This window comes from Prionailurus bengalensis, chromosome A1, assembly GCF_016509475.1.
Source record: "Prionailurus bengalensis isolate Pbe53 chromosome A1, Fcat_Pben_1.1_paternal_pri, whole genome shotgun sequence".
NCBI classification, from domain to species: Eukaryota; Metazoa; Chordata; class Mammalia; order Carnivora; family Felidae; genus Prionailurus; species Prionailurus bengalensis.
This window is the reverse complement of record NC_057343.1, coordinates 4,319,088-4,337,518: the sequence shown is the minus strand read 5'-3', so window position 1 is coordinate 4,337,518 and position 18,431 is coordinate 4,319,088. Positions and strand designations below refer to the sequence as shown.

Genomic DNA, 18,431 nt, shown 5'->3' with positions numbered 1-18,431 from the left:
CTCTCTGCCCCTCCCCCACTCACACTCTGTCTCTCAAAAATAAATATTAAAAAAAAATTTTTTTAAGAGGTGATCAGTTCAATCATTGAACATTTAACGTGTAGTTGATGAGTGCTTACTCTGCACTAGCCCCTCTTCTGGGTTCGAAACCGAGATAGATAGTAGGTCACCAGATGCTTTGTTGTTTCTGTTCCTGGCCTCCCGGTCCGGTCTCTAACTCGGACGGAGGAAAGTCGCGCTGTTAGGAAGGAGCTACAGCGAATGAGAAGCCTCAAAGGGCCCCGCTTCCCTGAGTTCTAAAGCAAGTGGCGGTTTCCACAGAGTTCCTGGGACACTCACTCTTCACCTGCTCCACGTTCCTGTCTTTTATGTGGGATCCCTGGGCGTGTCTGACCAAGAGATTTGTCATAACCAAGCCGTGGGACAGGGGCAGGGTTAGAAGAAGGTCTGCACAGAATAAAAGAGAAGCAGCGAAGGGGTTGGTGCCCTTGTTTTTTAAGACCAGATCCGCACATTACACTTCAAAGGAAGGGTAGAAACTTCTGTCCATCTGACCTTGTCCCTTAGGACATGAAACATTCGACTTCAAAGGGAGAGTCATATCGTTAACTCCTGAGCTTAAAATGAAATGCTGCCTTTTCCTTTTCCTGATGAATGAGTGAAATTATAATAAGGTCTTAATATGAGGTTGAATCAGCAGGAATTCACTATTTGTGGTCAAACAGCAGTGGAACCCTAGGTCTTAGTCTACCATAAACGTGCAGGCCTCTGATGAAAGGTGGCAGGTGGGTGCAATTTCTTTGGCGTGTGAAATGTTTGGGTATGAGAAGGGTGTAGTACCGGACTCAAGCCTGTAATTAAAGGACAAGACGCGACGAGGTGTGCGTTGTGCCAGAGCGTCTGCATCCCGGCGGGCGTGTTGCTGTTCAGCAGACACCATGACAGCTCGGGAAGCTGAGCATTGCACGCATCCCGATGTCTCTTTCTACACTTCCGAAAGGTCTGATTTTTATTACTCTGTTTATGGGGGGACTCAGTTATGAGCTGATAACGTGAACGAACTTAGAAATCCCTTGGCTCAAATCAAATGCCTTTATGGAAGTAGGCCTGCATTCAAGGCAACACGAAAGCGTGTCCAGCTGGAATCTAAACAAAATTAAACTTGGCTCTGCATTACAAAGGCTACCGAACTAGTTACGGCAGATCACCGAGAAGAAGCTTCAGACGGGGCACCTTAAATTGTGTGCTTCTGATCTCGAGACTTCCACCTTGAGAAAGGCTTATATAATCCATCGCATAAGAGCCAGATTAGAACAGCAGGCCGTACTCCGTTACGAGAGATATCATCGCATCCCAGCGGCTTCATGTGAGAAAGATTACCAGTGGCCCATTAAGATGCCAGCATACCACAAAAATTGACATAGACCCTCCCCTTTTTTTTAGTAAGACAGAGTATCCAGAACTGTATGGGTTATGATTGAACTCTGAAAGACCTAACCCTTTGACTCAAACTTTAGTCACTCAAAGTTTATTGTAATGGATTTTGACCCATAGATGGTCCTTGACAATTTGCCTTCAATTTCAGTACCCCTTGCACACAAACGGGATGCGAAAGGTAGCCTGTCTGAGTTTTCCATGTCCCCCACGTCCCCCTGAGGGTACCTGTTGACTGGACAGTGTGCAGTCCCTTTCTCCCATCTGGGGCGAGGCCACGGTTGAGCCTTTGGGCCTCAGTCCAGCTGCCCTTCATGTTGTTATGGTGCTGGCACCTGTGCCTGGGGCAAGTTAGGAAGGATCCAGGTCCGGTGACTGTAACAGACCCCAGACGGCAGCCTCGTGAACGCACCCTCCCGGTGCTGGTGGTGGCCACGTGGAGTCCGAAACCACGCTCCCGGCTTGCGGCTCCCCCTCGCCGGGGGCTCACCTTCACAGATGGCCCGACGTGACAGACCTCGGGAGCAAGGGGCACATCTGTTTCCTTTAAGAACGTGACTCACAAGGTGCTCACTTTACTTCCCAGCATAGCCATTTTGAAAAATGGGGAGAGTGGATACGGAGGGTAGTTGTTTCTCTCTGCCGTGATAACCTCACGTTCAAAATTAGTTGGGACGCCTCAGCGTACCTTCCTTTTTTTTTCCCATTTGCCATTTTCCATTTAGTTGTGCTCTTCCTTTTTTTAAGTGCTCCTAAAACATCGAAGCATAGCTGACAGTGTCACGTTAGCACACCCTCTTTTGTAATAGCTCCTTTGCCCAATCCAGGCAAACTGTTTGTCTGAAAGTGTCGGACATGCCCAGAGAATAACTAGCACTGGGACCTCATCATAAGCCCCTGTGGCGTAGCTACAAGACTTAGACGATGCTCGAAAATTAGCCACACTCTGTGATCAAGGAACCGTCTGTGTTCTCAATGTTTGTTCTCAATCAGGTAGAATTTGCTTATCTGGTTTATAGGTTTGTGGTAAGGATTACAGTTTATACTTTATTTCCCAGGGAATTAAAAGATTTGTTAATGACCATCTTAGTTCTAAAAAAAAAAAAAAAAAACAGGCTTCTAGGCTTTATTGTGGTGATCATTTCACAATATATACAAATAGCAAATCATTAAGTTGTATACCTAAAACTTCTGTAATATATCAATTATGCCTTTGTTAAAAAATTACGAATGAAAGTATAACATATCCATCTGTCAGTCATGAATAAGGCTTAGTTTTTTGGTTACATCGTTAAAAAATACGTGGGCTGCAGTTTTTTTTTTTCCTCAAAAAGTTTTAATGTTCAACTAAAGCATACATTAGAAGACAGTGGATGTCATGTTTAAGTCACAAATCCGTCTTTTGAGGACAGTTTTTAGAATTCTAGCTTTTGTCGTCGTGATGTATGGCCTGGTAAGTTTATGCGTTGGCACTTGGATACCCTTCCTCCTACTGACCAATCAGGAGGTAGGTGTTTCAGCTTTTAGGTCCCAAGAAAGAACGGTATTGGCAGGAAGAGAATTTTCCAGTGGGAGAGCACTCTTCCATGAAAACTCACACGGCCTTTCTTATAAGAGCTACACGATTGTCCTCAAAAAGCACGGAGGCACTCAGAGCCAGACCCATGGTTCCCTCTGGCGTGGATGACCAGGCATCCGCAGGCCATGACGGGTGTGAAAGCCCAGCCCCCCTCTGCGATCCTCACTTCTCCTGCTGAGCTCGGGCTGCCTGCTTTCCACATGTGTCACAGAGCTGAGCCCCAGCAGTGACGAACTTGTACAAAACGGTTCAGCGTGTCAGGTTTGCTTTCCTCAAGGCTCCTCCCCTTGGCTTGCAGACGACCGCCTTCTGGCCGTGTCCTCACGTGGTCTTTCCTCTGAGCCCACCCTGGTGTCTCTCCCTTCTTAGAAGGACTCTAGTCCCCCTGCATTAGCCCCATTTTAGCTTAGCCACCCTTTTAAAAGAAAGGCTCTATCTCCAAATACAGTCACATTCTGCGGCATCGGGGCGGGGGCTTCGACATACGAATTTTGGGGCGGGGGGGCACCCTTCAGTCCATAACAGTGTCTAAAATATGGAAAAATGTTAATATGGTGAGCGACGTGGCCCTCGAGGGTTAAATTGAAATCCAGACATTTGCGGATTTCCTCCTGTGCTCCCATTGTGTTCCGGTGCGTGATACCTGGAGATACAAAGACGTAATTATTTCCTGTGCTGTTTCCGTGTTGGCAGGCCTGGCAGCTTCGATTCAGCCACCTCGTGGGCTACGGTGCCAAGTATTACTCTTACCTCATGTCCAGGGCGGTAGCTTCCATGGTCTGGAAGGAGTGTTTTCGACGAGACCCTTTTAACAGGTAACGAGGGGGAGGAATTCTTCTCTGACACCAGTAATCTGCCACGCCCCTGCTTCTGAAGCCAGGCCGGGAGCCTCAGCCGCTTGCCCCGCAGTGCAGGCCACTGCCAGGCCCTTCCGACCAGGCCGGGCCCCGAGCCTCCACCTCGCCCCGCAGCACTCACGGCTGTCACACACCGGCGATGGTGTGGCACCCTCCTGTCACGCCCGCAGGGACCTCTGCGTGAGGGCTCTTTGCGCCTCCAAAGCGGGCCTAGACTGCTGTGTTCCCGTGCGTCCCCTGTGGGTTTGCGTGGCTGTTCCAGCCTGTCTTGTTGTCTGTTCCCCACTGCTCTGTGCTTCCTGTTACTTGAGACGGCCTTCCTTATTTTCAGCACAAACTTCCGAGGAGTCAGTCACACGGAACACCTGATTTCCTCTCTGTTGCCCAACGAAGGACTCGCTTCTCTCAGTCATTTGGGAGCAGCACCATTGGAAGCGTTGATTCTCGATGCCAGGGTCCACTTTGCTCCGGAAGTTTCCCCCTTTGCCCGACTTTGGAACGCTTTCTTCCCGTGGAAGACGGTGGCAGTCTGAAGAAGGGGACCCGCTCCCCTGACGGCTCCTCCACAGCCCCCCTTCATGGGGGCCGCTGACCGCCACTTAGTATCGGTAGCTGCAGAACCCCTCCCCCACATCGCTTCCCACGGCCTGCCTCCTGGGTGCCCTCTCGAGTAGCCTTGCTCACCATTTCCACCATCAGGATGGGCAGTGGTTCACACAGGAGAATCCGCGGCTGACTCAGCGGAAGGCTCACGAACATGACTGTGGGCTGAGTCTCGGGCCTCAGGCTAGCTGGTGACCGTGGGAGCCTGTAGTGATTCAGTGAGGGAATCCGGGTAGGTGGATTTCAGGTAGGGACGTACGATGCCCAACCCCTTCCCCGCCGTGGAGACAGGCCATGCGAGGTGGCGGCGGGCTGGAAGAGGACGGAGAGCGGGGTCTGGGCTGGGCAGCCCCGCATCCCCAGATCAGAAGCACAGGAGTATCCTGTCGTGCCCGCAGTGGGCCTCCACAGGATGCTTCTCGACCGCAACCTTGGGGAAGTTGAGTTCTGGTCTCAGAGTCCTTGGAAGGTGCTTCCTTGAAAGCAAACCACTAATGATGATCTGGTCTCATACTCGTTTAAAACATCTTGTCTCCTCACCACACAGACGCATCTCCAAATACCTGTCAGGCAGCCGCGGATGATGACTGGCGTCTTCACCGCTTTCATGTGGTTGAAGATGAATGGCACCTTGGATTTTCGGAGTGCCCTGAAATTTCCGTATGGCGCGTTAGTTTGCATTCACGGTTGTCCTGGCAGAGCACGTACTTCTTACGAGAGGAAACTGAGGCTCGGAGAGGGCAAGTGGTTTGTCCGAGGCCTCACAGTTCAGACGGAGTGAGATGATAAAACAGGGCTGCCGGTTCCTAGCCCCCTCCCCCTCCCCGTCTCCTGCACAACTCCAGCTTTCCGTGCGGCTGGATGCAGGTTGGGATTTTCTTAGCATCTCATAATCACATTCAGTTCCAAAGTCTTTGGAACTTGAGTCTGATGTCATAGAACGTTGAAATGTTTTGCAGCTTCGTAGCCACGTGTTCTTTTGTCTCCTGCCCTTTGCATGCTGCAGACGTTCGGTCTGCTTTTCAGATTTTGTTATTTTCAAAAGACCGAAAGCCAAACTTGACTATAATAAATCATTTCGGGGAATTACGATTCTTCCCTGGAGATTTCTATAAACAGGCAGAATATTACCTTGTTTAAAGGAACTGCACTTTACTAGAAGGCCACATACTATTAAGCACATATATTTCTTGCATTTATATCTTGTTTATGTGTGCATTCTTGCCTAGACATGTAGTTTGCCACACTTTTATAGACATGTAAAAGTAAGCTAGTAAAAATACTCATAAGGCTAGAAAATTTCTTACCTATGTCAAAAGATCCCTTTTGATCCCACTCCTGAAAAAAATCACCAGACTGGATGCCTCACCAGAAAGCCAGGGGCCAGGAGGAGGTACACCCCTCCCCCAGGCCAGAGGTCAGGCAGGGCCTCTCAGCCACCCTGTCCCCTCCCTGGGTGGGCCCAGCCTTCTGTCCATGTTTCCTAAATCAGGACACGCTTTGGCTTAGCACCCACTTCGTGTTTGACATCAACCTATGTTGGATACTGTGACACTATCAGAAATTCTGATTAGAAACCACGTTTGCAAAATTGCCCGTATGCAAAGATGCTCCAGAAATAGTGCAATGAAAACATCATGATTTATGTAACTTATGTCATCATGGGTGTCAGTCATCTGGCATTAAAGGAACTGCATTTTCCATAATACACAAAAGTAGCTCTAAATAGCCTTGTGTCCGGGTGCCATTAAGTTGGAGAATTTCTGTCTATAAAAGTTCTCCAAAATCTGCCTGCGAGTATCATCACAGACGGTGTTCCCTGCAGAATCCAGCAGACAAAGAGCATCAGAAGATACAGACGGGCCGTTCTGAACTTTGCCCTTTCCACCTGTATACTCAAGAGTCAGTTTCCTGTTCCATTAGCTGTTACCCTAAGCCAAGGTCTCCGGGTGTAATTAACCCTCTCCTGCCAGCTTTTTCTCCTTCGCTTTTCTTTCACAGTCTTATTTTTTCTCTCTCTGTTTCATCTCAGCATAAATAGTTCCAAAACCTCACTTTAAGATAATCCCAAAGACGATGGAGAATAGGATAGCTTCCACTCAGTATATGATCCATAAACGAAATAATCCTTTCTTTGAAGAGAGATTGCTTGCTGTGAAACAAAGCTAAAAATACACTTCTCCTTTTACAGTAAACATTTCACACCTAGTTTGACTTTATGAGAGTAATTCAAAAATTGGAAGTCGATGTTTAGAAGCAGGAAAATCGAGGGCTGAGCTATCTCGTGGTGGCGGCTTTTCTGTCAGCGTGGCTTCATTTGGAGAAAGAAACTAAGACACGGGTGCCCGGGGGCTGGGCGGGCTGCCCGTGTCAGTGCCTGTAACGGTCTCTTCTTCTCCCCCCACCAGGACGGCAGGGGAGCGCTATCGCAGGGAGATGCTGGCACACGGCGGGGGCAAGGAACCGATGCTCATGGTGCAAGGTAAAACAAAACGAGGGTTGGGAACTTTGCTGTGCGACCTTCTTTCTTTCAAGGTTTTATGGGTTATATGTATTTTGGATTATAATATAATTTAACATTGCCATACAACGTTATATTAGTTTCAGGTGCACAGCACGGTGATCGGGCAGGTCTGTACGTTACGCCAGGGTCACCAGCATATTGTCGCTGCCATGGGTCACCGAACACTGTTATGACAGTATTATTGACTGTACTCCCTATGCTGTACTTTCCATCTCTGTGACTTATTTATTTGATAGCTGGCAGTTGGTACCTCAGTCCCCTTCATCGATTTCGCCCATCCCCTCACCACCCTCCCGTTTTATGGGTTAGGTTTTAATATTAGCTCTTGGAGTTATGTTTTTGCACCGTCTATAGTGAAAGCTGTTTCATATTTCCTCCATACATTTTTTTTTTTGCCTTTAGAGATGATGCGTCAGCTGTGTCCTTTGTTCTGAGCATGTATCTAGTTCATTGTATCCCAAACAAATTAATTTTTAGTTACTGTGATGTATTTAGATGCCAAGATAAAATTTCAGGTTTTAACTTTTAAAATGTAGGAAATTTATAAATTCGTCATAAATTATCAAAAAAATTGGTTTTCAGAGGTCCCAGTGTATTTCTTTAGCTTAAAGAAGTCCTGTAAGCTTTCTCTGAAAGCTTAGCTATGCCTTTGCTAGAAATTCCAAGGCATTTTTTTTACCCATTGAAAAATTAGAACCTAAGTAAATCTCTTTGAGGTACTACAGTGCTTGTTGTCTTATGTAATCTGGGAGGTTCGTTTTTTCATTTAAGTATTTGCACTGAAAATTTAATTGTAAATGGAAGTGACCATCATGGTTTTTCATAAAATGTTCTCACAAATATTTTAAGGAACATGCGAATGTTATTGGATGTCAATGTATTGACAATCTTATTTGCAGCTGATCTCCCTAACTAGCTGATAAAAATTGCTTTTAGGAAATACCATCCAGTATTGGAGAAATACGGTCGCAGTGGGTCTGACGTCAAGGTTTCCTTGCCTAGATCTGTTCGGTCTAACACCTGTTGAGGGTGTTCGCGGAGCCCCAGGTCCTTCCCTTTAGCTGTGTGTTCAGCGGGTACTTGCTGAGCGCTCACTCTGCCCGGGGCACCGCTGTGCTTGTGTGTTGTGTTGCCCTGTGCGGAGGGCAGGAGCGGAAGAGGCGAAGACGAACATCGGGTCCTTGTGCGGCTCGCGCTCCTTCAGCTCTGCCGGGAGGGGGCGCTCTCATGGGCACAATCCGCCCAGTGCCGCCGCGTGTTTAGAAAACAAATCTGCCCGCCTGCAAAGCCTGCAGTTTCATGGGGCCCCGCCCAACCAGAGATGACAAAAGTCCGCCACAGCCACGCTTTGCTCTTCCATCAGTGCACTGCCCTCGGAGCCGTCCTGCGGTGCAGAGGGCACGCTGATGGCGCCTCAGTTCCCACTTGAGCCTTACTGGCCCCTCGTGAACTGTGCCACGTGCAGGGAATGGTTTTAAATGGTTTGCATGCGTTGGTTGATGCGATCTTCTAGCAACCCTAGGAGGCGGGAATGATGGTTATTCCCACTTTACCGAGGCTGAAACAGGTCAGTCCTTGGTCCACGTTAGAGGCAGTGAGTAGAACAGTGAGGATTTGAACCTGTGACTTCTGGCTGCGGGGACCGAGGTCGTCGGCAGTCTGTGCTGTTTCACGTGTTTGCGGAACACGACACTGGGGTAAGGGTCTCCTACGGACCCACGTGAAAGGCAGATTACCTGGCTCATGATAGTAAGCAACCAAGAGGTTAAATTGTGTGCTTGTAGCCAGTGGTTTGTGGTCCTGCACGAAAAGCCCACTGTGCTCCAAGAAGAGATGCTGCGGGATGGCTTTCTCCCGTAGATTTTCTCTTCTGTATACTCTCCCAGTAGCCGTGCTCAGCTTCTCCTTTTTGGGACCAAGGTCTAAATGGTGTCTGCGCATAAATATTAGCTTCCATATGGTTCCATCAAAGGGGGGAAAAAAGTAAATCCTTTTCTGTGTTTGTCTTTTGGCTGGTGTGTTGGTCTACCCTGCCTCCAGGAATGTTGTAAGAAACCTCTCTAAAAATTCTGCTCTTTATATGAAACGTCATTGTGTTAAGAAACCTAATATTTCCCACACTGGAATTCGCACACTTGGGAGAGAAAAACAAGATTGTGGTTCAAACCAGGGATGAGAAAGTGTTCGGATTCCAGTTAACAATAGAATGGTTCTGCTTTTAAACCTCAATATTTGTCTTAATGTGGTTCTGTCTGATCTCATTAATTCACATGGTTTGTTACGTGTCAAAGATGAATGGGGGACGTGCGGAGAAGTTACGCCTGTCGTCGCTTTATAGGGTTGGATTTGTAAGACAAGACCAGCAGTGGCTTCTCATCTTGTATGCAGCCAGCCTGTACCCCAAAACACAATGTCTTAGGGGACGGCTCATAGCCGAACACTAGGGTACCCCTAGGAGTAGTGATTGGTGAAATTGTTAAGAGTTGCGATATAAAAGCTTAGATGATCTGGGAGGCATTATTCCTGTTTGGAAGTGTAATTTTTACCAGGTGTTTATCAAATAATGTTATTTAACTACTTACTAGGTCAACGTAAAGAGTTATATTAAGTAGCAAAAGATGAGGAGAAACCTCCCTTCAAATGACGTTCCTCCCTGGCCAAATGACAACTTTGTTAACCTCCTTACTTTAAGACTTCTATGGTGGATGAACTTCAGGCCATTCCTTAGAGTCAGAATACCTCTGCCTCGTACTGATGCTCTCCGAATGATACCTAGTCACAGAACTCAAATATGTCGTGCTTTTGACCTTTGAATAATAAAAACCACACAGGTGAGCTGTGTTTAGAATGAGTCGTCATCGGCTCCGAATCCCTTGACCTTTTCTGGGCCCACTGACGGATGAGCCTCCTTGTGGCCAGAGCCCGGCCTGAAGGAAGTCCCAGAGAACACAGCATTCCTCTTTCTTGTCTCCCACTGGTCGCCCCCCATTCATCAGCTAAAGGGTGCTGCCACGCAGCCCTGTCCCGGTGCTGACTCTAGCCCGAGGGAGTGGCTGTCGCCCGCCCGATAGAGTCAGGGACTCTATCCCTGACTGAGGGAGCCCCGCGGGGAAATAAATCCCAAGTCGTGCAACCGTGGCAACAGGAGGCTTTGGTAGAGTCAGAGCCCATAGTTGTTTCCTCTCAACACTCCAAACACCATTTGAAAACAACTTGGTGGCTAAATAGTAGTTAAAACGGCATGTCCCCCCTCGGGGAAGAAAAGAGGTCACATGGTACCACAGCCTACTGTACTAGGATGTGCCCTTGCTGGCTCTGGCTTCCAGGAGAAAGTCGCTTCCCCTCCCTCAGTGTGTCCTTACCTGCCTTTAAACACATCCATGGCACATGCAAAGATACAGGTTATAAGCACAGCATTCGTTTACTTAATGTCCCCCCTGCCCCCCGCCACTCAACCGTTTGGCAACACCTGATGGAAACCAACTTTCTTAATTGCCAAGAATTCCGGGCTGAGCTTGAACTCCTTGTATTCAGTTGCCGGTGGTGAGTTTTTTCTCCCCTTCTTGCCATATGCTACGCCCACCCGCCAGCGTTTTTTTGGTTTATGTTAAGTACCCCACTTCTGAGTAATAAGAGCACGTCAAGGTTTTGCCGGAAAGAAACGATGATAGCGTGACATTTTCATTCATTTTCTTATTTTTCAAAGCCTAGACTAGAATGCCTCTAAGGGTGCCGTGGGTTCAGTGTCCGTCACAACCGTTCCAGAAAATGTACGGGTTGCTAGAACGCAAACATGCAGGAAGGCTTGTGCGTAGCAAGGGAGCGCCATTTTGTACCCACCGGGCAGCACGATCGTGTCGTACCGCACCAGACACGAGGGTGGAATGATTCGGCCCCGCGGGATAGAAGTTGCGTGATTTCAGCAGTTTGTGGATGACGGAGGGAGTCCTCACGCATAGCTTCCTCTGCACGCCGTATTTCTGTGTTTTATGTCCTCTACGAGCTTGGGTGAATGGCCCCTGTTAAGTTTTTAGGTTCAGATTTATCATTCCGATGATCAGGAAAGACAACAACAGCAGCAACTAACATTTGCAGAAACTGCTACGTGCCGATACCTTCCGCTGCGCTGCCCGATTTAGTCCCCAAAGCGTAGGTCAGATGGTCCCCATTTTTACAGATAACGAAACCGTCAAGAGTTCATTCTCTCTCTCTGTGCCGCCTCTCCTCCCGACTCCCGCGTCTTCCTCGGTTGACCTCTAAATTCCGACTTGAGATCGAGCTGCTCCTTAGGACATGGGAGATGTCAGTGGAGTGAGCCCTGAGGCCTGCACGATCCCCAGGAGTCTGCGGTTTGTTGTTTCTAACCTCACGTCCTAACTGTTCCCCTTGACATCGGAGAGGCCTGCCTGCCATCCAGCCATCAGCAATAAGGTTTCCCTTCATCTGTTTTTGTAGGAGCTCCTTTAGACTTTTGTGGTAAAGCTATCAACTTAGTTTATAATCATTCTGAGTCATGGTGGTTCCGAGAGAAAAGGTCCCCGCCGCAGCCCAGTGAGCTCGATGCCCAGTAAGTGTCGTGTTTCTGCCTCAACCTTTGCACCAAGAATTTTGCGGGGGGAAGGAAAGGTTAAAGTCCAAGACTTTCGCATTCCAGGAGGCTGTTGCGAACACTCAACCACTTTACTTCTGTGCTTGTTGCCAGAGGAGAAACCCTTAGCTTCATTTTTATGTCTCTGTGGTCAAAAGCCGTCATGCCAGTAGAGACACAAAGTATTAACCTGGCAGAGTTTTTAAAAGGACCAAACATCAGAGAAGACTGAAAGAATTACTAGGTAAATGTGTTGCCAAACTGACTCCTGACACCAAAGTCTAGGAGCCCACAGGGCCTCACTTGAAGCTGATGAAAATCATAATACCTTACGTTTCTGCCGAGCTTTATGGTTTTCCAGGCACAATCGTTTTTGCCATAATTATCCTGTGTCATCTATGCTAACTTGCTACATACCATTTTTGTCCAAGAAAAAAACCCAGAGAATCGTGGTCTCTGTTCCAAAAGGTCATCCCTGTGCCCCGAGGAGATTCATGCAAACCATCTATAGTGATGACTCCTCTTTTCTTTAAAAACCATCTCGGTCGTAGTAGCTGTGCACACAGCCGGCTTTCAGATCTCGGTTTCACGCCAACTCACAGCAAGGCTCCTCGGAGAGACGGTTGGTTCCAGGGCTGAGTGTCAAGTACGAGCCAGAAGCTCCAGGAAATAAGAAAGTGCCCAGAAACACATCCAAGGAGGGGTGTGTATGTCGAAGGCAGGCGAACTGAAAAGAGGTCCCAGTGGCCAAAGTGGTGACAATTTGAGCAACCGAGTAAATAAGGCAGTTACTAGAATATAACACAAAGTATAGAATTTCTGCCTTTGAGTTCGCAGTGATGTAAATGATTGAATAAATCAACGGGGAGAATAAACAAACCTCCCGTGCAGAAGCATTTCAACCATGTATGCAGACAGATGCTCCGCTCTCCAGGAAACGGATCGTAAGTTAAGTGTGAATGTGCAGGGTGGTTTCCTTCCAAGGGAATACGGTGTGGAAAGGGGCGGGAGAAATTACAGGAACTTTCTAGAGGAGAAGCTGAGAAACACTCCCCCGGTCGGGTGTTCAAGGTCAGCATCGACAGCGAAGCCATGTTGATAGGATGTGCCCTTGAGATGATGTTCGAGAAAGGCTCTTCACCTCTGTGGGCTTCCTTCCCAAACCCATCACCCAAACCGAGGGACAGAGTACAAAATACCCAAACGGCCCACCTCAAAAGTGTCAAGGTCAGGGAATTGAAGAGACTTTCAAGGTGTGCAGGGGAAGCTAAGCAGGGGTGACGGGCTACGTGCGGTGTGGTGTCCTGGATGGGACCTTGGGGCAGAACGAGGACATTAGGTAGAAACGAAGGGAATGTGAGTAAATGCCGACTTCAGTGACCAGCCGTGAAGGAATATCGGTTAACTAGTTGTGATGCCCGTGCCCACCCAAGGGAAGACGTTAACAGTGGAGGACACGCAGCGACCGACTGGGGCAGGTGTGTGGGAACTCTCTATCCTCACAATTCTTCAGTAAATGTAAAACTATCCTAAAATTACCAGTACACGAACAAGCCACTTTGGTAAGCCTTCTGGTAATGACGCTGCTGCTCGCGGTGTCCCCTCCCTGCTCCCCAACTCCATTTGCCGTATTTTTCTGCTCTCCTGCCACTGTCACCTGGGGGGGGAGGTGCGGGGGGAGCCCATGGGGACCGTTGGAGGAGGGGCTGCTTGGCACAGCGTGCGGTCAGGGGAAATGGGCATCACGCGGGCATTGTAGATGCTGTGAAGGACTTCTGGCATTTACTCTGAGGACCAGAGAAAGCACCGACAGTGTTTGCAAGGCAGGTAGTGACAAGATCAGGTTTATGGTTTCCGGTATCCGCCGCCTGCTGACGAGGGGCCGCCTGGTTCGAAGAGGCCCCTTGCTGGCAGTAATCCTGGTGAGAGCCGAGGGCGACCAGCCTGAGAGAGTCGGCAGTCGGGATGAGAAGAGGTTTTCTGATTTAAGACCATTTATGAAGTAAGAGCCGCTGGCCGTCGAGTCGATTCTGTGTGGAAGTGAGTCAGTGGGCGGGATGCCAGAGATGACTCCCAAGTTCCCAACTTTGGCCGCAGGAGAGGTGGCCGTGCTCTCGAGAGCCCAGGGGACCCCCTGAGGAGAGCGGTGGAGCCGTGGCTGACTGCAGCGTAAGGCATCAGGAGGCCTACGGGATGGCGCCTGGGGGGCCCAGTCAGTTAAGCGTCCGGCTCTTGGAATCGATCGGCTCTGGTCGTGACCTCGCGGTTTCGGGGGCTCGAGCCGCACGTCGGGCTCTGCACTGACAGCACAGAGCCTGCTTGGGATTCTGCCTCTCTCCCTCTCTCTCCGCCCCTATCCCACTCGCGCTGTCTCTCTGTCTCTCCCAAAACACGTCCATAAACTTTAAAGACAGGTGACGAGAGAAACACAGGCCCGACAGGCAGCCCCGCTGCCCTGGAACAGCTCAGCGCACGTGTGGAATTCGGCGCTAGAAGCTCCCAAGTCCAGGGGATTTAATTCCAGGGTTACCGCGGGGACCCGGTGTCCAGAAGCCCCTCTCGCTTAGCGGGAGGCTTTCCCGTTGGCTGTTTGTGCGATACGAACTCGACGGCCGCCGGGAGCGGTAAGCGCTGTCTGTCGGCCGAAGTAGAGCTGACACACAAAAGCCAGGAGGCTACAGAGGCACGCATTGTCTGACGCTCGCTTGACTGCCTTCCCCTGTTGTCCAAACGCATCCACGCTGACTTCGCGAGAGGAGGCATTTTGCATCGTTTCGTGGAACTAACAACCGGTTGTGGTTGTCACTTGCCGTTCTAATCGTGCCGTCCGGTTAATCCCTGAACGTGGCCGTGCCTGGCACAAAGCTGGCAGGCTGGACGCTGTGGGAGAATGAACGGATGTACGGGCACGTTGGATGCTTACTCCTGAGTTGTCGTCGTCGTCGTCGTTGTTGTAAATGTGCCTCTTTGCTTTCTCTGTTTCTGATTAAGTGGGATTTTCAAGGGAGAGATTCACACGTGCCAGGTGCTGCCTGACTTAGCTGACGCCCGTGTCCCCTGGGCGTGTAGGGGCTCAGGGTAAAGAAATGCCAGGACGTGCTCGCAAGACGTGCGCTGTGGCCGACGAGTGCCCACCCCAGAGTGTGTTTTCCATTTGTGGCTTGTGAGGAAAGCCCTCAGATATATGAAATATCGGAAGGTAAGACGATTTAAAACTACCGGCATGCCAGGCAAAAGTATGCTGTTTGAAGTAAACCAGATGGGTTGCTCAGATGTTTAAAAATACAGATCTTGGGGCGCCTGGGTGGCGCAGTCGGTTAAGCGTCCGACTTCAGCCAGGTCACGATCTCGCGGTCCGGGAGTTCGAGCCCCGCGTCGGGCTCTGGGCTGATGGCTCAGAGCCTGGAGCCTGTTTCCGATTCTGTGTCTCCCTCTCTCTCTGCCCCTCCCCCGTTCATGCTCTGTCTCTCTCTGTCCCAAAAATAAATAAACGTTGAAAAAAAAATTTTTTTTAAAATAAAAATAAAAAAAAAATAAAAATACAGATCTTTATTTCCCCCTCGCTGTCAGGAAGCCCTTCCCTGTCTCTCGGTACCTCCTTTCTGTGCTTTGTTGTGTCTTTTTTTTTTTCTTTCCATAGCACGTATTTACTTCCTGACATAACGTGTAACGTATTATTTCACTTCTCGGTTTGCCATCTGCACTCTTGCATAAACTCTAAGCCCCGTCAGAGGAGAGGGACTGATGTTTGCACCTGCCATGTCTCCAGTGCCTGCAACAGGCACTCGGTAAGGATACGTTAAATGAGCAAATACATAAATTTTGAAATATGCTGAAAAGGTGAACTATTTCTTGTGCCATAAAAAAGTGGGGACTGTTAGAAAGGGGACAGGTTTTTATTCGCCTTGTCTGCGAAGTTTTATATCACAGAGCTATGTCTAAGGGATTTATGGGCCCAAATATTTTGGCGGAAGCCGTTTTCTAACATAAAAGAGAAAGACGGGCAGTGAAAGTTTCATCCCCTGCTTGTTCAGCGTCTCCCTCTCTGATTTCGTGTCACCGTGTCTGCCCAGCTGTCCGGATATCAGGTTTGCTTTGTCAGTCCTGCCACTCTTTCTGGCTTCCACCTGCCCCACCGGCCGTACCCGCACCGGGATCCTAGCTTCGCTGGCCTCAATCCTTTTTTGATCAAAGAGCCTTCGTCGGGAGGGAGAAGGGAGCCACGGCTCCTAAGAGACCGCCATCCATTTGGCTCCTTGTCATATCTGTGTTCTTCGTAGAGCTTTTCCGCTATGCACTACGTATATTTATTACACCGCATAACCGGTGTTCTACAAGGTTAGAAGAACATAGATCCTACCTTGTGCTTTATAATTCTCATAATGCACGACCAAGTCAGTCTGGTGAATTAGCAGTGATTTAAGAAACAGGCATTAAAGTGGAATGTGTTTCCACTGCCGTGGGAGGTCAGAGATAAATTCCGCAACTTGATTTACGGCAGTAAGTAGCGGGCTTTGTTATACGAGGTGAGTCAACTCTTGGGGCTTCATTAAAGTAGGGCCGACTCGAAGTAAAACTCGCCCTGGGAACAGGGGGTCCCAGAGGCCTTGGCCTTCACCACCACCTCCCTCCGACATCTCTCCCTCCTGACAGCCACCTTGTGTGTGTTGGCAGCCAGGCCCCTTTGCTTTTAGCCACCCAACCTCCGTAGCGTAAGACTGAGGAGCTGTCCCTGTACAGTCTTTCGTGAAAATGTATTATTTTAATATCCTTAGGGTAGTGACCAGTAAGCAATCTGACAGAATGAAGGAAAGTGTTGTTCGTTGTTGATGCTGTTAATTCACTCAAGCTCAGTGAGTATTTACTGAATATTGCTAAGCAGGCACTTGAGGGACACAGAAATAAACCAGTAAGCTAACTACAGACCCTGGAGCATCCCGTCAGATTTACAGGAAGGCGCCCTCTGGGAGGCGGAGTTGTAGACAGGCGCCCACGGTGGGGCTGTGCAGCCCGCCCTGGGACACAAGGCTGGGGGCCTGCAGGGTTCCTGGGCTTCAGCCACTCCTGCCCCCCACCCTCCCGCCGGCCGGCTACCTGCACACCGGGCACCGACTGGCCAGCCAGGTGAGGTGGCCCGGGAGGGGATAGGCTGAAGGTGTAAACGTAAGTAAATGTGACACGATGCTGACCCTCCGCTCTCTCCACACCTGTCGTATTAATGGGCAGCACGTCTGGGGATCCGCAGCCTGATTTCACCAGATGCTCTCATGCAAAATATACCGAGTCTATTCCTGGAGCGTTTTATAACGATCAGAGGCACCCACCCTTGGAATAGCCACTCGGATGCTCTTTGCGTGTAAAAAGACAAGGTCAGCGTTACAGTGAAACAGTTAAACAAAAGAGAAAGTATGTAGGTGTTGTAAATGGAATGCCTTCATGGAAAGAGTGGGGGTTTTTTCTTTTTTTTTTTTTTTTTTTACTTTCTAAATAAATTGACTTTGGAGCACCAGGAATAAGTCATTCCTGTGGGTTACAGTGTTTTGTTAACGTATCAGGCAGATAACTGCATACTATCATACTAGAAACTGATGAGCATTTTGTCTAACGTTTACAGTGTAGGGTAATAGAAACCACATGGCATATTGATCTATTTATACCAATAAAAAGAAGTCAGCCTTTACCAGGAAATGACAGATCTTTTCTTCTGCAAAACTTAACCCAGAAGCATCTCCTACCCTTGGATTCCACCCCCCCCCCCCCATTTTATGGTCAGTGTTCCAATGACTGAATTCAGCAACATAATTTTTTGCTAGCAAAGAGGATGAAAAGCCTCTGGGGAAGTAACTTTTAAATAGAATTTTAACTTTTTTCAGGATGTTAACTTTTAACCTATCAGTGTATACTTTGTGTGTGTGTGTGTGTGTGTGTGTGTGTGTGTGTACATACATACACATACATACAGTAAAACCTTGGTTGGCGAGCATAATTCATTCCAGAAACATGTTTGTAATCCAGAGCACTTGTATATCAAAGTGAATTTGTCCATAAAAAATAATGGAAAGTCAGATGATTCATTCCACAACCCAAAGATATTCATGTTGATTACAATGTTGTAACGATTAGAATACTGTAATATAATACAAAATAATAAAGAAAATACAAAATGTAAAGAAAAATAAGTTAACCCGCACTTACGTTTGAAAACCTTCATGGTTGGTATGAGGGAGACAAGAGACAGGAGGGTTATTGTGTGGGACGACTTTCACTATCACTAATGGAATCAACGCTATCTGTTGGCCCAATGGAATCTTTTCCTGCATGGGGGCCATTGTATGTGCCCAACAGATGTTGACTACAGTGCAGTATTCATAAACTCTTGTCATTCACTGTATATAATGTAACTGGCAATAAGGCAGCAGAGGAAAGGGTCTATATCTGCAGGCGCTTGACCTAGAATGAAGCAAAGCATTCCTAAGCTTTCTCTTGTCTGGAAAAGCAAAGGACTGTTTCTAGGTGCTTTGAAGTGACAAAAAATAGACTAGTGCCAGTTGTGGGCGCCTTCCAAGCGTTCTGAAAAATCACTGATTTCTGCCAAACACCGCGGCCTGAGAGCAAGCATCTGAGCGTGGGCGATGATCACCCACAATCCCACAGCGAGAGAGAGAGAGAGAGAGAGAGAGAGGAACCATTGGCTCCGCTGTGATCATGTGTTGTTCGGAGTCATGTGTTACTTGTATTGCAAGACATCGCTCGTGTATCAAGTTGGAATTTATTAGAAACGTTTGTTTGTCTGGTAGAACACTCGCAGAACAAGTTACTCGCAATCCATGGTTTCACTTGCGTATA

At 48.5% G+C, this 18,431-nt stretch overlaps 1 protein-coding gene across 2 annotated transcripts in view; it reads left to right on the top strand.

Annotated features, from left to right (window-relative positions):
* The window catches only part of LOC122480630 (mitochondrial intermediate peptidase), a 157,313-nt gene that overhangs the window by 123,848 nt on the left and 15,034 nt on the right, over positions 1–18,431 (top strand). For both annotated transcript variants that reach the window (XM_043575263.1, XM_043575273.1), the window contains 2 exons: positions 3,707–3,828; positions 6,882–6,955. In XM_043575263.1, coding sequence (XP_043431198.1) covers positions 3,707–3,828; positions 6,882–6,955 — 196 coding nt within the window. The remainder of the gene's footprint in view (positions 1–3,706; positions 3,829–6,881; positions 6,956–18,431) is intronic.